Genomic DNA, 23,915 nt, shown 5'->3' with positions numbered 1-23,915 from the left:
TTTCCTAGTACCCCTTCTTCAGTGTTGGCCAGGGAAATGTACAAGATGTTCTCATAAGAATAGACTTTAAGCTATTATGAACCTCCCATTTCAGCCTACTTCAATTAAAATTATCAAGTACTTCTAATAGCAGTAGTATGTAAAACAGGGCAGGAAAGACAGCACCATTTGTCTTATAAAGCACTGTAACAGCAATCACTACAGAGTGACTGGGGTACTCAGTAGCCTTTCAGGGATGGCATTTAATCCAACAGAGTTCACAATTTAGTTTCTCAGATTAGATTAACACTTGAAATGCATTTTATGTGCCTGGAAAAGAGGTAGACAAGTGTGGAGCCACAAAGCTGGCAAAGGAGAAGAGAGATAGCCTGAAGAAAATAGCAATTTCATAAAATTACATAATTTACTTTCGCCATGAAAAGTACCTCACAATCTCAAGATTATTCTCCTCCCACAACTTCATTCCCCATTTTTTATTGTAAACATCTATCTACCTTTGTATTATAAAATGACTTGGTCAATTCTTCTGCCTTAGGTTCTGATCTTGCACAACTGCACAAACATTTAAATTTACTCACACGAGTAGCATCATTGGCTTCACTACGACAGTTCATCACAGACGTAAACCTTTCTCGATTGCTGCCTTTGGTTTGTTAAGGTGAAACAAGATGCTAAAAGTAACTGTGTTCCTGAAAGTGTAACAAAGAATTTTACAGTAACAGGAAGAAGCAAAGAAACACTTCATGGACTACTTAAAAGAAGCTGAAATTAATTTTTAAAAGATGTACTGAAAATGCTAAGAGAACTACATTTATAACATTTGTTCTGTTCTACCTCTCCACAGTGCAAATGCAAATTGTCCATGTTCTGAAATAGAGAACTGTAGAAAATGAAAACCAATAATGTCAAACTAACTCATTTACTTTTCTGGAATACCATGCCAAATGGTGCATTATCAGACTACCAATGTGCTTCCTCCAGTGATTCATGGAACACTTAACATTACTGCATCTCTCTGATAAACATTGCTGGGATTTATTGACTCTACAACAGTTCAAAAACTAAGTAACAAAATGTTATGCACAGATGATATCCTGAATTCACAAATCTGTGTTGCAATATATTTTGAAAACCACAGACTTGCAACATTTGGTATCACAGGGCATTTAGGACTAACATCACATTAAATTCTGGTTCTGTCTATACAGAACTTCTTTCCATATGGAAACGTGTATACTGAAAAAGTCCTTTATATGCTAGAAAAACTACAGCCAATTCAAAGTGCTGGTTAATGGCCTTAGGGAATCTGTGAAGTGGCATCTGTACAGTTGTGAGAGGTAAAGCAGTTCAGGACAAAAGCTTGATGCTTTATGCCACTAGCACTGCTAGGCCTCTCCCAGCTGTAATAATGTTGTTGAAATGTATAAACAATCAAGTTTTCTGCCTGAGTTTCTTAACCTAATAGATCTTTTAGCTTAATACCATCCTGATAGATCCACATGGCTGTCTTTCCTCTCACTGTCCTATGATTTTCACAGTCTTTCAGGACCATCCTTCTGACTCGGAGTTTTAATTGAGAATTCAGCCTATATCACTTTACACTATTTGACAGAAGGTCTCCCTTCCACAGGCATACAATTATACACTCATAACTATTTGTGAACAGCACGACCCACTAATGCTAACCAACACTCTTTACAATTGTTTTTCACTTGAAAAATAGAAAAGGCGGGAAAAGCAAATTTAAAAGAAAAGAAAGGAATAATTATTTTTCAGCTTAATCCTCTCTACAGAACATGAAGAACAACACATTTCCAATATATTATTTACCTGTGACTATAAAGCACTTAAATACTTAAATATTAAAGAATTTTTTTATTATTGCACCATTTGGAATGAGGTATTAGATTATTAATAATCAATGAAGCTACGTGTGCGCAACAGATATAATTATAGAAGACAGTGTATCTTTTGTTACTCGTCTTTCTGAACAGCCACAATGTCTACATAAAACAAATAGTTGAGCTGAGGAGGATGTTTGCTCTACAAAAAATAGGAAAAAGTATTAACAGCCTCCAGGACTCAAGCAAACACAGCAGTTTCTAATTCCACTTCAGTCAATGGAAGTTATATCTAGACAGATGACAGCAAACAACATACAGAACCAATTCGAGAAGTTGTTAGAAAAAAGCTACCACCTATTTTCTTCTTACCAGAGAAAACAGTAAGATGTGAATCACAAATAACAAACTTCAACATTAGCAAATTATTACTTTAAATGCTTCAAATGTAGATTGTCATAAAATTAAAAATCAAAAAGGTGCCTCAAAATTTGCATAAAAATCAAAGAATTGTTGAAGATGAAACTGTCAGCTTGCATATATATGTATATTCTATACTTGTGAATAAATTAATATTTGTACTATACAGAAATATATTTCTTGTAAAGATCCACTTACAAATTCTTAGTCTATTAGTAGTTTAATTTGTCACTAAAATACAGAAATACTATCAGGAGACCTGATAAAAGGTTGAAATTGATTGTCAAGAACACTGGATATTCACTTGAGCTCCGTATACGATATTTTTTGTACACGATATTACCACTTAAAATAATATGCTTAATAATAATAAATGCTTTACTCAATTAGTTCAGTGCATTCCTTGATCTGCTAAAATCAGATCTGAAAGAATTTCATCCCAAAGGTCTGATATTGTAGCCACCTGTAAAGCCTTCTTTTATGTTTAATGACAATCAAACCAACCAAAAATCTAACAGAAAGTAAGAAAACAAGACAGACTGGCTAACGAATAAGCATCCAAATTTGACAGTATTTGAGCTCCGCTGTCTAATATTACCTGAAAATTAAAAAGTCTGTCCTGAAAACTGTAGAACAAAGAGGAAACATTAGTAAAAATAACAAGAAAATAGACAGAAAGACAATAAATTATTGTATTCAAAACTGTAGAGTCAGTAACTTTCCAAAGGAGATGCCTCTTCACTCTATTATTGCTTTCTGTATTTCAGAATTTCAGAATATCTATCATTCTAAGTTCCTTAGAGAAATATGGTCCTCCATTTTGATAAGTCTCCAGTAACACAAAAGTATTATCTCCTTTGCTAGGACAAAGGAAAATAATATGGTCAATACAGCTTGTGGTCTACATAGCCTGTTAAAGTCGTATTACACCAACTAGTTCTTCTTAGACAGATGCACTGAATTTCTGAAACAGTGTCAAATATGGAAAGTTCTGAAGTTTTTTCTAATCTTTTCAGTAATGACCTGATATTTACAACAACAAACAAACTCCTGACTTAGCTTCACCTCCATTTGCATATCCGCCAGAATCTACTCTGTTAGGATCATTCAGTTCTTCAAACAGTCCAGTTTCAATAATTTCTTCCTGCCAGGGTATAGGGACAGCTCCCGTTGCAAATTTTTTGAAGAACTTCTTGTCTTTGTCATCAAATTCAATTCCTCGTATTTCAGAGAAATCAGCAATGTCTGCAACATCTTTGGCATAGACAACTGATGGATCTGGCACAAACGGAGGGTCAATAAGGTTTGCCTCTAGCCTGTGGAAATTTATTGTCTTGAAGAAGCTATGTTTTCTTGGGTCATCATCTTCATTTCTGCAATAAAGGAAAAGATTGTTAATTACTGCAGGTTTTTTTGCTCTCCAGTAGATACCGTTGTCTGTGTTGCATATGTGAGAGCATCTTAAATTAAGGATATGTAACATACAATGCAGTACAATCAAACTCAGCTCAGGCATATTCAAACAGTGTTGCAGTGAACAGTGTAAGCACAGCTAAGCAGCCAAAAACATCCCAATCCCATTATTCATTTCTACCTCTCAAGGTAAATTAGTCTGGGCAAAGTGCCATTCAAGAGCAGCAGAGCTGCTTCTGGCAGTGCATTGAGATGTCCATATCCAAAGACACACTTTAACCAGAACTGAAGAAATTGCAGAACAGGGAGAGGAAGCATTGGATTAACTGTTCAACAACGAAAGTCCAGTGGTTGGCGCTGGACAAAAACGATAGGAGTATCTAGTAAATTCCATACCAGGGTAGTCTGGTTTAATACATCTAGGGATGAAAAACAGTCTGAACAGGAAACTGACAAATGACATTTGTTCTCTTATCTTACTTTAAAGCAAATAGGCATTTACATTAAAAAATATATATATTCCGGAAAGTCCAGTTAAGTAGCTTTATCAAGTCAGTTAATTCAAATGAACTACTCATAAATGAGCAAAGGGGTTCACAAATTATGGCATTGGGAAGAGCATGTGCACCTCTGTCACAAACACAATTTTTTTTAAGTATCTTTAGAACCCAAGAATAAAATGCAGACACTGTAAATACATGCATTTAGGTATACTTAAAAAAGAGTAACTGCAGACCTCAGGAATGACTTTTGCTGTAACAGAAACAGTGAATTCCTTCACTGTGGAATATCCTACAAGCTTGTCTATGAGTCTAAGAATAATCTGAGCCTCAAACCTATAAAGTAACTCTAGCACCAAGTCATACAAAGTTTGTATTTAGAATTACAGTTAAAAGAAGAGCAGGGAAGATCACTGTACTTTCTTCACACCTATGTTGTTGTTTTGTTGGTTTTGTTTGCTTTTTATTTGTGGGTCTTAAAAATGATAATGTAAACAAATGGTTTTTTTTCTTAAATTCAGCAAAAGGTAGTTGCTACTGTTCCTGTTGTCTTTCTCTGTGTCCTTACAAAAATACTTAGCAAAGTTTAAGCCCTCACGCAATTTCTAGAGAATGCTCTATGAACAAAATGTAATACAAATCTTAGTCTTTTTATCACTGTAAATGTACAGAAGCACCATACAGAAGCAAGAGATCTGCACGACCACAGAAAATCTTTAAGACCTTTTAATATGTTTAAAAAACAGTTTCTCTGGCTCACCACTTCTGCCATTTCCTAATAAGCCTCCCTGCCGTGCTTCTGGCCTGCTCTGGTTGTAATGAGGCACAGTTGAGATGAAACTGCCAGCTGCCTTTTTCAGCTCCCTTAGAAAACAATAATTCTGTGCTTTTGCTGCCTGGTTCCTCTGAGAAAGTCACCACCAGTGACTAAAAACTGTACACCATCATGACCACAATGGTAAGACACAGACTGAAGAACGATGTAAAATGATCATCTAGCTTAGCTAGCCAGTGGAAATACCGTGTACTCTTACAGCTCTCAAGCTTGATGTGATTTATTTACATTTGCTGTTAGGCTGTAGGGCATTAGAGCTGCTGCTCAGATTAATCAGTGCCCTGTGACACTAGAGAGCTAATAGCGCCAACAATCCTATTAGACAGATGTACTCACAAAAATTTCACTTTATTTTGCTTCTCATTTCTGTACCATAAACCAAAAAGCATTAGATGTTGGGGAAGGCTCCAGAATGGATTGCTGTGGTTTTTTTCTTCCTGATGTATTTTCTGTCACCACTAGAAACATAAAAAGTTTAAAAACATAAAGCTACAGGAACGCCATCTACTGGAACCAACTGAGGCATCTTCCAACTAGCTGCAGATGAACTTGAGCTCTTCATCTGTTTTCATGTTTATATAACTTAGAAGAAAGAAAAAATGAGCTCATCTAAACTGTCAGTTTTGTATTCCTCCACAAAAAAAAAGAAAATCACTGTACATGCGGGAAGATGTGGGCTACAGAAATGTCAATCCCAAAAACTGTAGTGCAGAAAAAGGGTTACTTTATTTCCTCAGTTAACCAATGGCATTGAATCTTCAATAAAAAAGAGAGGCATTTTAAAAGGTCAGGTGTACAAATTAAAGCTGTCCTTGAGCAGCTTTAACTTATGCAACAGGCACTTATGTAGATAACCCAAGGTCTTATTGTCCTTATTAGAATTACAGTGCTAATCTTTACATAAGGATGAGCTGTCCCGAATAGCATCTCTCTATTTAAGACGTACATAAGTGCTTTTATTCTGTCATGACCAGACCTAGTATATATCCAAACATTTTTACAACACATCTCAATAGTAATGTTTTAAAAGGCAGCACATTAAAAAACAACCTGTGCATTTATTTATCCCTGTACATTCTCACACTACTCAGAATTAATGCAACAGTAAGCAGGCAGAATAACTGTACTTTGGCTAAGGGAAGGTGGTTACTTTAGGTGAATAATTTGTTGCTGCTTTTGCTTCAGACTTGTTGATTTAACTTGACCAAATTGATAAGTCAGGGACAAATCCATCAGTATCCATCAACTCAAAAGCCATCACTGAAGTCCCAAAAATCACTCTGTTTTAAACAAATGCATGCTCAATATTCTTTTCCTCTCATTTCCTGGAATGAGTTAGAAAAAACAAGAATCTCTACAAGATTTTCTAAAAGCAACTGAGTAAGCAGAATGGTCTCTTCAGTAAGAAGCCAATGATACAGCCTTGTAAGTTAGGCATCTGCAGGACAGAAAATCTGTACTGCAGATCTGGATTTCTGCCCACATTGTTCCTGTAAGTGATATAGCCAGAGACTCTGTATTTAAGTCTACAGTAAAACAGATGCAGATATCTACTTAAATACCCTCTACCTTTAGGAAAGAAGATGCAAGCGAAATGGGCTGCTCCCATCTCCCAGAACTGCACAGTCTAACCCCACAAAATACCAATAAAAGAACTCCTGTGATTTGTATGGGGTGGAGATGGACAATTACAGTATTGCAACAACACTCCTTATTTCCATATTATCTTCAAAAACTTCTACCTCTCTTCCTGGAAATGAAGGATAAAATTCAGTACTCTGTAGAAAGGGTAGATCTAACCTAATTTTGTGTAAAATATTATCATTTGTGGCATTAATATAGCTTTTTTCTGAATGTGATAAATAAGGCATACCTGCTTCCTAAACGATCCTCTGGTTTCTTAGCCAAAAAGAGTCGGCAAATATCTTTTGTTTCCTCTGTGAAGTTGGCATGTTCAAATTTCACCTCATCTTCCAGAGTTCTTCGTTTAACCTCATCCTTACCGACCTTTTCTTTGAAATCCTTGAATGGCGTTCGCCCAGCAATCATCTCATAAATGCTGCATCCCATAGCAAACCAGTCCACAGGATAGCTGTAACTTTCTTCCTTCAGGATTTCTGGAGCCATATAACCATTTGTCCCAGCCTACAGCAAACATACAGACAGATTAATTACACAATGTCAATAATGAAACACATAAAATTAAACTGATAGCATATAATTAAAAATATAATATATTAGTAACACACATGATAGGTTTTGTATCTAGAAACTGAGGAACAACCATGTTTTAGCACATGCTCTTTAAGCATCTTAGCCTACAGAAAAACTTTTAAATGCATTCTTCAAAGGTGAAATGTCTGCAATTTCTGCATAGGAGAGGTTTTGTTTAAAATTATTCTTTATCTGTCATCTTTCATCTCAATATTTTTCCTGCTGAAGGACGTTGCTAGCTTTCTCTTGTAAATACAACCAGTAATCATTTTGAAAAGACTGGAAAAGGATGAAAATCAGCCAATTTTCTGCCCCCTCCCTGTTCAGTGGTTACAACTCCACTCCAACAAGAGGTTGTTGCCAGTGAGAACATTTTCCTAGAGCCAGCAGCCGAGCTGCAGTGGGAAGTTATCAGTCACATTCCCTGCTGTCTTCTGCAAGGAACTATATCCATCAAGGGCCAAGAAAAACTCTTAAAACCACTGTATGAAAGTAAACCAAAGATAATTGTGATTAGTAAATTACTTACATTTAATTGAAAAGACTAGTTCAAATTGCTTGACTGGAAAAAGCACTCTGAATAAAGAACAGGACTAATCAAGCCTCCAAAAGAAGTGGTGACCACTCTTTGAGAGGGGAATTTGCCTGCCTTCTCTGAAGCACAGGCCTGGCACTTTCCCAGCTGGGGGACAGACTCCAGAGTATTCAAAACAGCTCCTGCTGCCTCTTTAGTAAGCTGATCTACCTGGGACAGAAGGGAAGGTGAGCTTCTCTATACAGTTTATGCTGCACTGTTACATCTCAGGACATGAAATTTCAGTCACAGCATTGTCTCAGCTGACTCTGCTATATCTAATTCTATACCTTATTTCATATATCTACCAGATTCAGCTAACAGTGATAACTATGTCAGTAGTTATATGAATTTTAGTAGTATTACCACTTGAAATGAAAATTCAATGCTTTTGTAAAATCCTCCCAGATGTACTCTAGATGGTCATCATTACTGACACCAACTGAACACAGTGAAAGAGATTCACTTTGAAGCAAAGTAGAGTGAGAAAGGTGTAACTAAAACTAGAGCTCATCTGGGCTAACTACATTTGTGAAAAGAATAATAGCCTAATGAATTTCAGTTTATGAGTCATGTCTCACTATAAACTTTAGCTCATGCCATTTCATATTATGGCATATACTCCACAGTAAAAAATATCTGCAGGAAGTAACATTTTTTAAAGATAGAAACCAAAGCCCTTAATTTGATTGATGTATAGAAGTGAAACGAGAAAAAACAAAATATCAACCAGGCTGAAAGCAAAAGAAAGGGTTAGAAGTGAACTGTAACCTCCCTCAATAAAACCACAGAAGTTCAACAGAGCCATTACAGCAGCCCAAATCATTCCTCACATAATTTATACTGTTTGCATTGGATTCATCTAAGTTAATACTGAGAGATAGCCTGACAACATTCAATTTTTATGTGCCATTACTTTGCCACACAGAAAGGGGAAGTGCTCCAATATGGGCTGCAAAACCCCGGTCTGTCTGGCTGAAGATCAAGAAACTTGGAAGGGAGCTCAGGGGTTGAAAATAGATGAGAAATGTTGGTACAAAAGGATGGAGACAGCTCACTGTGCATTAGAGAACACAGACACTGATTATGCTTCTGGAATATTTTTGCTTCTTTTCTGGGAAGCAATAAACATTCTTAGTTTTACTGAGATGGAGCTGGTTTTAGGGCACTGATGCCTTGAACAACTGATGGATCACAGCGTCATTAAAGGTGCCCTGACAGCACTTTCTGACAAGACATTGCTTTGCTGCAAGTTAGCATCATCGTATGGAAACTGGATAAATCTGTCATTTAAAAGTCAGCACGTCAACCTGTGATCAACAAGGTGTCTCAGGGGAGCTCCCTCCTGACTGCCTCTCCTTTCTTTACCAGTTGGCTTTTCAAAAGAAACTGGTGTCAAGTGAGATCACTCTCTTCCATACGCATCTTCCGCATACAGCCTTCAGTAAGTCACACCATACAGAACACTGGGATTTGACATGATCTTTAGAGAACACAGGAGCATACAGACTGGAACACTGCACGAGAACAATTTAATAAAAGCAGAGATGGAGCAACAAAAGCTTTCCTTCACAATGGTGGATGGGTTAGAGTGTGAATAAGAATTGAACTTCAACATTGTATATTTGGTATCAACAAAATCTTTTGAGCTGTTATTAAACTGATCCAACTCAATCTGAGAGAAATTCAGAAACAAACGTTCCTCTGATACATCAAGCTATTTCATGTGAGCTTTTTTTCTCACAAACGACATTCATCAAAACTTGAATTTAAATTTAAAATAAATCTCTCTCCATCCTGAAGATTATTATTAATCCTGGGATTAATCATGAAGGAACAGGTTGTGAAAATGGAATCCAGTATAATGTCATGACCCCTAAAAATCAAAAAATAAAGAAAACCCACTAGAAACAGATACATTTCACAGGTATTTAACAGTGATCTTTAAGTGGGAAGAAGCACATCTTAGCTTTTTTTTTTATTTATTTTAAGCAACATGGAAAAAAAAAGCTTAGATTTTAGTCCTTCACAACTAGTTCAAAATGCAGAGCTTAGGCAAAATATTTCATTTAGGAAGAAAGTTGATAAAACCCTAAGTATTTAAATGCAGAACAGGGAACACGGGAATTATTCAACCCCTGGAACTGAAACAAAATGAACCTTTTAAATGAAAACCCACTTGTATCTTTGTAGATGGCATTGGAAGGAAGGTACAACCCCACATCCTTGCATTAATCGTTACTAGGAACAAGGTGTTAAAACTGACAAGGAAAAGAGATCCTGTGGCAGCATGAAGGACAGCCTCATGGACTCAGGAAAGGTTTATTTAGGCAGGTACAAAAGAAGTATGTTCTCAGCCTAGTGAATGGAGTTGTACAACTGCACGACTCTCACTAGGAGCCAAAGGATGCTATCTCACAGAAGGCAGAATCATATGCCACTGCAAAGGCACACAGCTTTTCCAAGTTCAGTCAGTGCAACACTGGCCATTTTCTGCTTGCTTTCCATCTAACACTCTCTTCTGTTTTGGTGAGCAGAATGCTTCATTTGCATATACTGTTTGAAATGCAAAAATATTTTTTTTCTGTTAAATAAACTATAATTTACTTGTTTTTGACAAGGCTTAAATGATCTACTTCTCACAATTCCCTTATCTTGAAAACAACCCAAAAGGCAAGTTTCCAATAATCATCTAAAATTTAACAACAGCACACAGCAGAAATGAGTCATCTGAAAGGATACCACATTTCTTTAGTGAAATGTGATTCTGTATAAATTTTTAAAAGGCCACATAATTATAATCTTTTAACAACACACGACGTGACCCTGAGAAGCACTAAGTGCACTGGGATCCCAGCACGACCTGGGCTGCCAGCAGAACATGGCGCACACTGCAGCTTCTGCCCCTACATCCTATTCAGATTACTGTCCCGAGAAGGAAAAGTATTCTGAACATCGCTATCCCAACTCCTTAAAAATACAGTGAAGGGAGAAACAGAGCTGTCAAGAGTTTTCATTATCACAGAAACAGGCAAATGGGGAGAAATGGGATTTAGATCCCTCTCGCTTTTCCCACAGCTCTCTGCAAAACAAACTCAATTGATATCACAAAGCAAACAGTATAGCACATCAGAATGTCTGTCCTTTGTTTGCCATGGCACAAGAACTGTTGAACAGAGGAAAAAAAACAAGCTGAGTTTAGCTCTATCAGCTGTTTCCTGGGGCTCAGTCCATCCTTCCTCCAAGGGGTGCCACTGGCAGCTTTGTTCTCTCCTCCAGCTGTTGCTCCGGTCCTTAGCACCGCCTGAACACACCCTACAGGAATGTCGTGACAGATCACAGAAAACTCCTCTCTGCATACAACTTAATGGGCCAAAGATGCAGAGAACAACCGGTATTCCTCTGCCATTCACTTTGCAACGTTCACTTTTCTCCCAAGAATCACTGTGAGGAGAATTAGGCACAAAGCGTCCCTCCATTCTTTCTTACTACATGCTGACGCAGTAACGAGCCAGTTGACCAAATGATTTTCTTCTAAAAGAAAATAAAATTTAATCTAATTAGCACAAACTGCACCTCTGAAAAGTCTCACTGAGCAAAGACCTCAGCATATTGTTAATGCTTAGCAAAGGGAAAGACTCCATTGACTTTCAGATTAACTGATGGCTGCTGGTTCAGAAGAACACAAAGGAGACTGTGCAGAGTACCAGGAAAAAATAATGATGAACACTGTATGGCAACTTAGAAGTTCTTGAATCCCACAGGTTCATATGAAATTCAACAGTGAGCTTTTTACTTTCATTTTCACAGAGGGACATAATTTTAGCAGGGAAAGCTTGTCTGTGTTAACAAAAACCATATAGTTAAAAGCAAAACAGAACAAAACCTAATTTCTGCTATATAGTAGGAAAAAGGAAACAAAATTTATCTCTGGGATCAAAGTCACTACTTGAAATACTAAAAAAAAAAGTCCACAACCTTTTTTTTACTTATTTAAGCTTGTACATCAGTGATCATTGAAGTCATCACCATAAGCTGCACAAATGAAAGATAAAGCCTCGTAATAAAACACGACCAGTCAAACATGGCAGGAGAAAGTAGATGCAATTACAGCACGTTCTTCAGTTCAGCTTCATGCTGTTCGAAAACGAAAGGGCTAACACAGCTTGAGGAAGGACAGCCCACTCACTGGGTACCGACTGTAACTCTGGACTCACGAGCATCTCCGCGCTGGCTCTGTGTGACCACACATATATCATGACCTTGGCCTCGGATCCTCACTGCATAACCCAGTAACAATGCTATCTTGTGAACAGCCATCAGAAAACACATGCTTTTATAGATGCTGAAGCAGTCTGACATTGTAGAGATTGAGCATATTGTTTCTCTGGTATTCCTGTGACACACTCTTCCTTCTAATTTTGTGCAATGCTCTGTTTTTCTTTCAACTTCTGGCAATCATTTCCCATCTATAATGTGGAAATAATACTGCATTTTAGAGATGGTTATAGTTTTATTTTTTAATGATTGTTGAATATTATATAAGCAATATTAAAAATGAGAGAGAAATATTCCATCTCCTTAGCTCCGTATATATTTTATGAAGCTCTTTCTAATTAATGCTCATACAGCACAAGGAGTCATGTTCAGTGCCTGCACAACAGGAGAACAGGGCTGCCAGGTGCAGGTAGCAGCCTCCCACTGCTGGCACGGCCTCTGTAGGTTAAGCAATACAAACGACAGCAAAGCTTGAATGGCTGCAGTCACTGAAATCCACAGATTTCAACCACCTCTACAGATGAGTCCAGGAAGACGTGGCCTATATAGCCAAGTTAGTGCAAGAATATGGTGTCATGTCATTACATGTTTGTTAACAGGAACACGCCTCACAGTACATGGAATCACATGTTCAGCCCAGCACTAAACCTCAGCAATGCACAACTTACAGTTCCTGCTATGTACAATTTACTGCTTCTGGTCAAAGCTGTCAAACGAACAGCTTAGAGATAAACATCGTCAGCCAAATTCTGCATTTCTTACCCAACACAATGCACATTGTTGACCAAAATAAATCACTATTAGATGATTTAATCAAAGAGATCATTCTATAAAGAACAGACTAAAATTAAACAGTAGTATTTAGCGCTTACATAGCATTCTAATCTTCAAAGAGTTTAATTAAGCTTTCTACCAGCTTCAGAAACTTCATAAGGAACCTTGGCTCTTGGTTTTTCACAGAACATATTGTAGTATATCCTAACCATCAGATGAAACTGAATGAAAAAGGAGGTTAAAAGTCACACGAAGTGCCTGAATGCTGTGTCTTAAAAAGACCCTGATAGCTTTTCCTAGAAAGAAAAGATCTGTCTGGCAAGGTGGCACTTCTTGTGCAGGAAAATTATCTGCTTGGTTCACACCGCAGTCTTGTCATTTCAGATGACTACAATATCCTTTCTGCCATCTCCAGAACTGCAGGATGCTGATAGCTCTCACAAAATCACTTTTGCTCCCTTTACTCTCAAGTGACAATGGCACCCACAGAGGTAAGATACCATTATGTAAAGTGTATGTTTCAGAGAAAAAGAAAAAAAGCAAAGTATTATTATTATCATTATCATGCACTTCATAACAAGTGTGACTATCAAAATTTTAAAGAACCAAGTCCCTCTAGTTAAATATAATCAGTTGTATTTGTGATACTTAACATTACATCAGCTGTAGGGTGGCTTTGAAGCCATAACATAACAGTAACTGTGGTTAATTCTGAACAAATGAAGAGCTGCCATTTTTTCCAAAGTGCCAGGAAAGACATTTAACATTTTATCCAATAAGAATGCAACGTGACAATGGTCAGAGGCCAGCTGCAGAACCACACCGTTATTTTTCATTTTGCAGCTCTGAACCCTCCTCTCCATTTCTCAATTGTCCTGAAATTAAGCTGCAAGTTTCAGGAACATCTAAATAGATTTCTTTTTGTTTTCCTAAGAAATAGAATCTTATAATAAACAAACATACAGGAGGGCAAAAGGACATTTTGAGTAAGATTTTAACCAAAACATGTTTTTACTATAAAAATATTATGATGTCCTTCAAATATATAAAACGTAGCACAGGAAGACCATGAAGAAGAAGCCTGAAACCTCTACAGATATGAATGCATTTTTATGAATATGACAAAAATATTTTTATCTTATTTGATTTTACAGTGATGATTTTTTTTTTACTGTATTCAATCTCCCCAGCTCACACAAACCTGCACCAAAGTGCTTCATAACTTACATGCAACAGTTGCTTTGTACAAAACCCATACCCAGTAAGAGCAGAAAGTCCCCTCCAAAATAAATAGCAAATATGCACCGACTTCTGAAAAAAATGGAACTGAGCCTCCCACACCTGGATATACTGGAGATATGAGGGCATTAAACAAAAGAAAACACTCACTTTTCTCACATTCTCAGGAAATTATATACTGCCAATCCCTTGGATAAGGCAGGAGCATTTGACTCTGACACTAGTGAATTTCAAGTTGTACAATGAGAGAAAGTTGAACAGACCTCCAGAAAAAGCACTCTCAGTCACACTGTTCAAGCAGAGAAACTCAGCGTATAGGATAGAGACTCCTCACTGTCATCATGGAAAAAGAACTAGCTCCAAATCAGTCATACGCATTTAGCAAGCTCTTGAAGAAATGTTCTAGCTCATAATGGAAAAAAAAAACACACTTTAATATCCATCCCATGTACACTACTGTCTCAGACCAGACTAGAGAATACCTTGTGTGAGTGCACTTGCACTGATGTGGTAGTCAAATGAGTACATAGCTAGACTAAATATCTTGCCTATGTAAAAGCTTCTCTGTTGTTTTTTTTTTTGCTTGTTTTTGTTTTTAATTATTGGCTATTTCAACATAAAGATGCCAACATATAAAAAGGGAGTAATGTTATCATACAATCCAGCTTTATACATTATGTGATCAACACATCAGAACAGATACTGTAGGCACATTTGTACGAAAAGTCATGATATTCCCTGATGTCCTGAATAATCTTATTAACTCTGGCAAAGGATTCATGTTTCCAGAGCTGTCAGTAACAACTCTGCCTGAGTAAGCATGCATATACATGTTTCTAGGCAGACAGCTAGGTATGTGTGCATACCTGAGAGGAGAGGGGCAAAACTAAGGCTGAGTATCCAATAAACTCTTCAAAAATGTCTGCTTCTGAAAGCAGGGTAATTTTATTTATTATGGTTAAAGGTGGTTTGTACAGGTATTTCCCAAACCGAGTACATTTTGTCAAAATACTTCCAGGATACCAGAGCTACTTCTTCAATTATGTTACGTTTTAAATGATCTGTAAAATATTTTTTCTGTAGTATAGCATAAACACTCATTAAACTGTAAGACTTGATCTAGAATTCAGGGAACCTTTCCACGCACAAAGAATACAGTCTTTTGCTGGTAAACAATGCAGAAACATTATAGTTTCACTGAAATTTTCACTGAAAACTTGAAAATGTCTAAAACAGGAACTCATTAACAAGCCTACCACTTGTGCTCCATGATAATCTGATCACCTAACAAGATTTACTAAGGGGATTTATTGAACCTCCAGCTGATATATAGATGGCATGTATTTATTCATGAGATGCTAGGAATTTTTTGATACTTTGAAAGAGAAGCAAATTTACCTATTTATGGCTTGTAAACTAATGAGAAGTATACTGAATCTTCAGAATGCATGGAAATACTGTCTTTTTTAAAATCTCGAATGGAATAAAGAAAATGCTCAAATTAATTCATATATTATATACTACTCAAACCTGCATAAGGAACAATTAAATTATTCATATCTTTCTACTTCATAATATATAGCAAATAACAATGAAAAAAAAAAACAGAGACAGCAGAAAACTGCCACTTTGTTTCACTATCTGTGATGAATTATTAGGTATTTTCCTAACAACCGAGTTAAGTGAAACACATGGAGATGAATGTTTATCAAGCAGGTGTCTTAGATCAGATATATACTCCAAATGTACACCACTAAATAAATGATCTGATGTAAAACTATGTGATCTACATGTTGCAGGGTGTTCTGCAACACCTCCTTGAAAATCTAGCCAATGGTAAGCAAGTGCACTTGATTTTCCGTCTTGCATCAAATAATTTGTGAAGAATTGCAGTGTGCTGCTGCCACAATATTATCTTGGATTGGATGAGCCTGAGTTTCAGGAAATCAGCTGATGAGCCACATACTCATTTTATGAGACATCTGTAACTGAACAGTAGGAAGTCCATGAGACATCTGGAAAAAGCTCATGAACAGATTCTTCTAAATGTATGTCCTAAGGATTTCTAAAAAACTTCTCCAGGTACTTAACTGCAGCAGACTCAACAGAGGACAGGTGCTCAATCTTCATAAAAACCCAGCTGACTTCTTCAAGTACACAAAAATGTACAGACAGAATCTCCCATTTTTGCTGATTCAATTTAGAAAATTATTAAAAAGACCTGACTTTTATTTTTTCCAAACTCAATTTTGTAGGAGACTATTCAGGAAGGAAGATGCAGGCAAACATAGTCAGTAAAAACTTACTCTGTTTTCTCATTTCTATCTTCAAACAAATTTAAAAAATATGTACACAAGGTTTTTACTCAAGTAAATGCACCTAGTTAACATACCATTTAGAGAATTTTATTAAAAGAAACACTACGGGGAGCATAGAAAGAATTCAGGTCACTAGCTCAGTTTCAGAGTAACCAAAAAGAAAACTAAATGAAATGAACGTTTACGTGTCTCCTGATGATATACAGAAGGTATGAAGCATTCTGCTTTACTTTGCTTACTTACAAGGAAGTCACAGAATCACAGAACTGCTCAGGTTGGAAAAGATTTTCAAGATCATCAAGTCCCACCACAATCTAACCATACTATCCTAACAACAGAAGAACTAGAGATGTTAGGGAAAGATTAGCACACAGTCACCGTGTCACTGGAGAAAGGTTTTTGACTTGGAGCATTTTTTTTAGCTCTTGTCTACAGAAACCAATCTGGAGGAAAGTACTCTTAAAAAAAAAACAAAAAACTCACCATTCTGCATCCTCTTTTAAAGGTAAGAGACTGAAATAGGATAGCCACACTCAGAATGAATACAGTCCCATAATAAAAGCAGCCTTACAGAGTAATGTGATATTGTATTGTGGAAAACTGTTCTGTGGGAGTGAATTATTAAAATATGACCCAGAAAGCACATTATGTTTTTTCCTCTGAAGCAATACTTCAGCAAAACATGTTGATGCTACTGAAACTTCTGTGATTAAAAAAATAAATAAAATGAGAGCTCAAACAAGTTTGCAAAATTTCATTAGTCAGAAGACAACACCAACTTGTTTTTGAATGCATTTTCTTACAGGAAGACCACAAAAGATACCCTTTGACAAAAAAAACCTCCCTTCTTTTCAACCAGTACACACAAATCATCATTAAGATGTGTAAGGTTGGCTAAGTAAAATTTACCTGAACAGATGAGAATACATGATCACCAGCTCTACTGAGCGCTAAACCAGTTTCATACTGTACTAGTGCTATTGGCTGACTACTTTGAGGCAGCAGAACAACCTATGAATATAGTTAAGGCAGAGTTAGATTTTATTCTTATCGTGCAATAGAACAGTACCTTAAGTATATTGAAGAACCACCTCATAAAAGATGGCTACAAGGCACTACAGTTAGAACTGCTTTTAACTGCTAGAGGTACGAAGGAAGTCCAGGTTATTACAGCATCCCATCAGAACAGGATTCTTTGCAAACAAATAAATTGAAATAATAATAAAAAAGAAGTTACTGATCAGTAATCACTGAATTGTAGGGGTTGGAAGGGACCTCTAGAGATCACTGAGTCCAAACCCCCTGCCAAAGCAGCTCCCTAAACCAGGTTGCACAGATAGGCATCCAGGTGGGTCTTCATGATTAGTGAATGAAAGTTATTAGCTCCATCAGGTCAAACTGTCACCCAAAATATGGAGTCAGACTTCTGATGTTTGGCACTTCAGCCAGTACCTGGCGAAACACACATCTGGTTGGGAGGCACAGGCAGACATTCTTCATCAGCTTATCTGCCCTTATAAAGCTGTGTCTACAACATGGTGCAACTGATCATATTAATAGATCTGCCTGGGAACCAAAGGTATAAAAATGTATTCTCTTATGGTTTTTACAGAACCAATGATTTGATTGGTATGAGAGAAAAATTCCCTCAATTTTAGGTCAGAATGTAACTGTGATTAGTAAATAGAAATTAATATAACAGCACCATTTTGTTACATACATCAGATTCTGTAAACCTTAGAGCTTCTTGCATTGACCACTGCTATAAACATTAGTAATAACCAGCTCACATTTTTAGTAGTAACTTTAACTTCCTACTAATTACAACACAAAAATGAAAAAAGAAATCATAATCTCTCTCATATTTGAAGTTCCCAGCAAAAAGAAAACAAAGCTGCCTTTAACAGAAATTCCTTCTAACATGCTACAATTGCAGAGTATCTTCACTGCAGTTCATACTCTTTAGTGTCCACATAATGGTGAATACTGCTACTGAAACCAGTCACCAGCAACAGAACAACCTGATTACTGTCATGGAAAGCGAGGAGGAACAACCATCTTGCCCACTATTGCTTTTGAGATTGTACTGCAATATACAATAAAGTGGTTATACATTTCTAAATACACTCCTTTTTCTTCTTTTACCAAACCCCACACATTTGCATGTAGTAAACACTGCCCTTGGACAAAATCATATTTTCAACATTATAAATGTATGCATCTGTAATCCACAAAGCATACTAAGGTTTATAGATCAAGTATACCCTAGGCTCCCTGATCAAAATGTCATCTTCATAAACAGCATTACCACTGCACATAATTTCTACTTGAAAATCTGTCCTAGTTACCACTGAAAATGCATTTTCATATCTAAAACCATGCAGCTTCATTTTAAAATTTCCTATTTAAAACATCCATTTCTGTATTAAATGAGAGCTAAAACTAATCGTAACATTATTTTGTAAAAAAAAAAAAAATCTCTCCTTCCAAGTACAAATCACTGCATGAAATAACATGAGAAGATGTGTGACTCAAACAGAACAGAAAATTTTACTAGCAGGCCCTCTCCCTGCTCCTGAATTTTCACAGCACTTTAAAGACCTGGGAAGCATAATTACTGCAGTTCATAATGTTGCTTCAATTTCTTCACATTCGTAGTGTACTTCAGAGACAGGCACTCATTACATACATCTTTAAGCTCAAGACACTTTAGGATAAAAACAATTTTTTCATTTCATGAGTACATCTTTCCTGGGTAAACCTTGTTATAAATGGTTATAAACTGGGACTGGAGTGAACACAGGCACAGCCGAGGCTCTGCACAGAAATTCACACAGTAAAAACCGGTTGGTTATCTTTCTGTCTTCCTACACATGCACACAGGCATGCACATTTTCAGACTCTCACTGAGTCTGCTGATTTTTCCAGGAATGAATTTGTAGAGGGAGGATTCACAATTGCTTATTGTGCAGCACCACAAACACCCACAATACAATCAGTGCCACCACTCAGGAGAAATCTGAGAGATCTTAGAATCTTTTAGAAAAAAAACTGAGAATGGGACTGATCTCTTTAACTGATGATCACCATGCAAACAATTCAATGGTTAAAATCTCAGGCTATGCACTATTACTTAAGCTGCGTTAGCATCTCTAAAACGATTGGTTCAAGAGTTTATCTTAAGGAAAACAACAGATGAACTCGATTCTTCTGTTTCTGTGTAAGAGAAGTTGCTTTACTACATATAGCGTCCGGAGACATAATTAACCAAATCTCCTTACCACCTGTCTCTTAGAATGAAATGACCACGTAAGGTCTTTAGCAAGGGACAAATCCTGGGGAATTAAGTCTTGGACTCAACGCATTAGAAATAGAACAGCTTCCTTTCCCACTGCCCACGTTCAGTGAATTTCTACTCACCCTCTGAGTGATGGATTTTCCCTCTTTGACTTGCACTGCCAATCCAAGATCAGACAGTCTGCAATTTCCATTATCATCCAGGAGGACGTTTTCTGGTTTCATGTCCCGGTAAATGATCTTGATGGAATGAAGATGCAGAATCCCACACGTTATCTGAGCTGAGTAATAAATGACTCTGTTCAATTCTAAACCCCTTTGTCCTACATTGTAGATGTGATATTTCAGATCACCTCCATTCATGAGGCTCATGACAAGACACAGATGAGTTTTGCTCTCATAGGCATAAGCTAAGGTGACTATGAAAGGGCTGTTGACCTTCTCCAGGATTTCTTTCTCCAGTAGTGCCATCTTCTCTCCACTTTTCTTTTTCAACCTTTTCTTATCTAATTTTTTGCACGCATACATCTTGCCAGTATTTTTCACTTGAATGGCACAAACCTAGAAGCAAGATGCACATGGAAAAGTAAGGAAGCAAATTTCCACACACAGACTGGAATATCAAGAGCAGCAGTAGGAAGGAACTGAGGAATCACAGATGTTTATTAGTAGCTGCCGATGATAACTTGCATGGCATGGTATATTAGCAGAGAAAGTCAGGAAAAAGCAAGCATGCAATCTGCTCTATTCAGGACTAGTATACAATGGTGGAAAGATCCTGAGGACTCCAACAACATAACTGCATGATTCAATAAAGTGAAGAAGGATCCATTCTCTCATCATCATAATAAGCAGTAAATATAGTTTGCATCTCTCTTCCTTCTCAGAAAAGGCAATCTTATTCACATCTTTTGGAAACAGAACCTGACCTACGATATTCCTTAAACTGCAGTTAAGAATTATATGAAGTATGTATATTAGCACAGGCCAAAACAGTGCCAAGGAAAAGACAAATTATTAACTGTACAGACAGCCACATAGGCTTTTGTATGCAAGCCTGCATCTTTACTAATACTGGTGCAGAATACAAAATTTTTAGGGCAGCTCTTCATTAACAGGTTTCTAGAGTCAATACAAGAGCACAGAAAGTCTAATTTCTGAGAAACAGACAACCTAAAGGCTAAAGTTTTGCAAGACTTTAGAATGTGCTTAAATTCATTACCAAGTTAAACCTTCAAACCCACCTGCTGATCTCAAAAGGGGAGAGATGACCCACTTTTGTAAAGGTACAGCTCTTACCTCTCCGAAGCCACCTTTGCCCAGCACTCGGAACTCATAGAAGTATTTATCAGTTACTGGCTGCTTCTCAAAAACTTTCCACTGGAGGAATTTGTCATAGAAGGGGCTAGTCTGGAAGTCCTGGAAGGGCTTGCCTTGAAGAAAGAGTTTGGTTTCCTCCCTAGCCAGCTGTACAATATTCTCATAGTCTTTCTCAGTGGCAGCCTGGCATTTGCTGACCAAGTCAGAGCTCATAAAAGACAGATAATTTTTGGAGCCTGTCTTAAGGAAGTTGGTGATAATATTCTCCATGGTACTGCTCTTGATGTTGTCCTCTGCCAACTCCCAGCTTGACACCTCATCCAGGAAGTCCCTAGCTACCAAATTTTCTGGAACTGTCTCTAAGAAGTCTCTGAAGAATCTCTTGCCAATGGGCTGCTGTTCACAGATGCTCTCGTAGTCAGCAGCAATGGACTGCCTAACCTCTCCACACTGTTCAATCTTGGGCAGTGAGAGGCTCTTGCGTCTCTTCTGCATCTCCTTGGTGTCTCCATCTCCACTCTTCCTGGCCTGCAGGTAGGCTGTGTTGGCAATTAGGTTGTCGAGCCCCCCCATGTCACACATCTTGGCAAGCTCTTGGGGTGGAAGAGCCTGGCTAGATAAAATCAGTAACTGGCCCAAGAGCTGAGTGCAGATGCCCTGCACTCCTTCCTGCTAGTTGTGCGTGTGCGTTTCTGAAACGCACCAGAGAGACTAACTGCTTTTGCATTAAATACCTCTCAAGGATTTTCACTAAGTACCTTTTGGTACACGCACCATTTGTGGAAAGTGACTGGTAAGAGGTTTCTCCGTAAGGAGCTTGAGTGTGCTATCTATAGCTGAAGGATGACACCCTACACAAACCTTCCCAGTGGCAACACCAAACAAACGCAATTCAGCTGCTGTTTCTCACAATGGACTCTGATAACCTTTAGATGTACCATGATCCACTCTGTGGGCAGATGCAGGCTGCTGAGAACGTGCAGTGATTGCTGCTTGTAACTCAAACACCACACTCCAAACCCATTGGCAAACCAGAGAAGCCTCTTGCCTCCCTTGCTCTTGACACACCAAACACAGTGGGTCTCTGAGCCACTGTATTTTCTCACCATTCAGTGCACCCCCACTTTCAAACTCAAGTTACACTCTACAGCAACAAATCTGAGCTCCATAGATATTCCTGCAGACCTTGATGCCTCATGCCACTCCATCTGAAGGAACAGAAAGAGGATTACATGCAGAGGCTCAGATCTGCTGCTGCTCTAAAAATAATGATCCCTACATATGAAGCAGCATGCTGTTCTGAGCTCATTTCCTACTCACCGAAAAAGGAACAACACATTTCAAATGACTGGTCAAATCTTGCCAAGGCATTCCATATGATACTGTGTGGCCTCTCTTTACTTTCCTGCTGAGCTTGTCTTACGATGGCAAGTGGCAGGGTGACAACGTGGCAGTATTGTATGGCTGAGGCAACATCAACAAAGGCAGAAAACTGATTATAACCAAGTGAAGCCAAAACCCACCTGACTTCACCCACTGGGCTGCCCCATCTTTATCCAGAAGAAAAAATTCCTGTATGGAACTTGTTAGGCCCACTTCTGCTGTGGAGTCTTGTGCTTCAGCCTCTGAAAACGTAATACTTAAATCTAAAAACTAAGAACTTGTGAAGCAGTTCCATTTTTCCAGTAGCACTGGGGAGAAATTTCCTTTTCTTTTTTTTTTCTTTCTACTTTTGTAATTGGAAGATGTTGAAGGGTTGAATCACAGACACTTAACATCAGAGTAACAACAAGCAGTTCACAGAATCCTTACAAAAAATGGTAAGCCCTTCTTGGCTGCTTTCAGTCACTCTACTATTGTGTAGTAGTGCAAGAAGTACAAGTTTACTTTTATCTACTTAATCCTGTCTGTGTTGAATTCATTTGACATGTAACTCATGCTTATCCTTTACAAAATGACATTGCAGATGTGTTTTTTATATGTGATTGAAAGAATCATCCATTGCAAACTATGTGTGTGGGAAAGCTGTGTACTCCATAGCAGAGTATTTGACATCCTTGCTTGCTTAGCATGTTTAATTCTGCCAGCTGAACACGTGCATGGGGCAGGAGCAGGTTACATAAAGGGCTGAATAATGCAGCTAGCAGAACAAGGAAGACAGAAAAAAACATTAAAGGAAATAATGTTAAATTCAGTGAGTGGTACTCCTGAAAATGGTGTCCACAGCAATATATTTCTGTAATAGCCTCAGAACCAAAAGAAAAGAGGTAAAACAAGTGCTTAATTTCAGGTCCTAAACTTAAGCAGGGTCTATTAGCATAATGCCACCACAGCCCAAACTTAGACAAGTAGTATGACTGGCTGGTAACTGGGGTGAACTTCAGCCTACACCAGCAATTGGCCACTTCTAAGCAAATCAAGAAAACAGGCAATATTTATGCTATCTGCACACAAAGGCACATTCATAGCTTCAAAAATAATTCTGCTCTATTGATTAGAGCCTTTCTTGATTTCTACAGAACATTCAGTAATGTACAATGTTTCTGTAAAACAAGGTCTCTAAATAGCAACCTACAACTACTTGTCAACACCATATTCTATAATTTATTTCTTGTATATTCTCTCAGCAGAACTTCTTGCCTTGTACACAGATAGTTACAGATTAATGAAGCCAGATACTGAATCTGTTGTTTAATGGTTAGGGTACCCTAACTGCATAGAAATATTTTTTTCCAGACTGAAATATTTGTCACACAAAATAAAGTAAGATTATCTGCTCAATGCATTTCGAAGAAGGCAGAAAAATTAAAGTATTTTTCACAGCAGTTCTTCAGAATCTTAGCAACTGTCATTGAAGAATTAGTACAAAATTTACTTCAAAATTAAAATGAC

At 37.6% G+C, this 23,915-nt stretch overlaps 1 protein-coding gene across 1 annotated transcript; it reads right to left on the bottom strand.

Annotated features, from left to right (window-relative positions):
* Positions 1 to 1,737: 1,737 nt before the first annotated feature.
* GRK7 (G protein-coupled receptor kinase 7) lies at positions 1,738 to 22,037 on the bottom strand. The gene is made up of 4 exons (XM_065748558.1): positions 21,003 to 22,037; positions 19,827 to 20,264; positions 6,883 to 7,154; positions 1,738 to 3,634 (listed from the first exon to the last, which is right to left on the bottom strand). The coding sequence occupies exons 1-4, from the start codon at positions 21,603 to 21,605 to the stop codon at positions 3,292 to 3,294; spliced, it is 1,656 nt and encodes a 551-aa protein (XP_065604630.1). The 5' UTR covers positions 21,606 to 22,037; the 3' UTR covers positions 1,738 to 3,291.
* Between the last annotated feature and the right edge of the window lie 1,878 nt (positions 22,038 to 23,915).

Source organism: Cyrtonyx montezumae, unplaced genomic scaffold (assembly GCF_038088225.1).
Source record: "Cyrtonyx montezumae isolate F1298 unplaced genomic scaffold, pur_monq_1.0 scaffold_5, whole genome shotgun sequence".
NCBI classification, from domain to species: Eukaryota; Metazoa; Chordata; class Aves; order Galliformes; family Odontophoridae; genus Cyrtonyx; species Cyrtonyx montezumae.
This window is presented reverse-complemented; position numbering and strand designations above follow the sequence as displayed.